Source organism: Sinocyclocheilus grahami, unplaced genomic scaffold, assembly GCF_001515645.1.
Source record: "Sinocyclocheilus grahami isolate Dianchi unplaced genomic scaffold, SAMN03320097.WGS_v1.1 scaffold102.1, whole genome shotgun sequence".
Lineage (NCBI taxonomy): Eukaryota > Metazoa > Chordata > Actinopteri > Cypriniformes > Cyprinidae > Sinocyclocheilus > Sinocyclocheilus grahami.
The window spans coordinates 1,336,293-1,337,142 of NW_015505281.1; the positions used below are offsets into that span (position 1 = coordinate 1,336,293).

Here is an 850-nt window from a genome sequence, read left to right on the forward strand (position 1 = left end):
GGGGGAAAATATGAAGTATCACTGTAAATAATAACAATAAATTAACAAAAAAAAGTACATTCTAGAACATTACAATAAAGAAACTTTAGGGAGTAGAAATGTTTATAATTTTCAAAATGCAAATAAAATGAATGGTTGTAAAATAGCCCTAATTTTCTTCATGCAAAATATAATTTATTTTGCTTTTAGGGTGAATTTTTTTTTTAAAGAATCAACTAAAGTCCTAGAGGAGATAAAACCGTCACAGTTCGTCAAAATACGCATCAGAAATTTTGCACTCTGGCATAAGAGGATTTTGTGGTGAAATGTGACTTGGACATGTTCTTGACAGGTTTTGTGAGATTCGCTCATCTTCATCACTCTTGTTGCTGTCACTGTGGTTTTTATAAATATGTGGACATTCATGTATTAAAAGCTCACCAGGACATTGTTTGACATTAACAGTCTTCTGTCTGTGACTGACGTGGTTCTTCACACTGCAGCTGATGTTTCCATCAGTTCCCTCATCCAGATCAATGCTGGAGTTTCCATCCATCAGTGGACCTCCATTCAGAGTCCAGCTGTAGAGGATCTGATCGCCCTCAGAGGAGCAGAAAACCCTCATCGCCCCACTGGAGGAGCAGCTGATTGACACTTCCACTGAGTCAATAGGAGCTGGAGGGAGGGACATGTGACCGTCACACAACTCCTTCTCGAATCAGTATAAGTCAATGTCAAGACATTTCTAAACAAAATGTATTGCTGAGGTGAAAGCTGGACTGAATTAAACATGCAGCATAGGTTTGCTTTCAGTCAGTCACATTCGACGTTACGTCAGTGACTGACGAATTGGGATCCTCGCTAGAGAGAC

The 850-nt window shown here is 39.1% G+C and overlaps 1 protein-coding gene across 1 annotated transcript in view; it reads right to left on the reverse strand.

The window, feature by feature from the left end:
- Positions 1–850, reverse strand: part of LOC107588401 (uncharacterized) — a 16,730-nt gene that overhangs the window by 7,010 nt on the left and 8,870 nt on the right. The window contains exon 3 of the mRNA XM_016276473.1: positions 421–654. Coding sequence (XP_016131959.1) covers positions 421–654 — 234 coding nt within the window. The remainder of the gene's footprint in view (positions 1–420; positions 655–850) is intronic.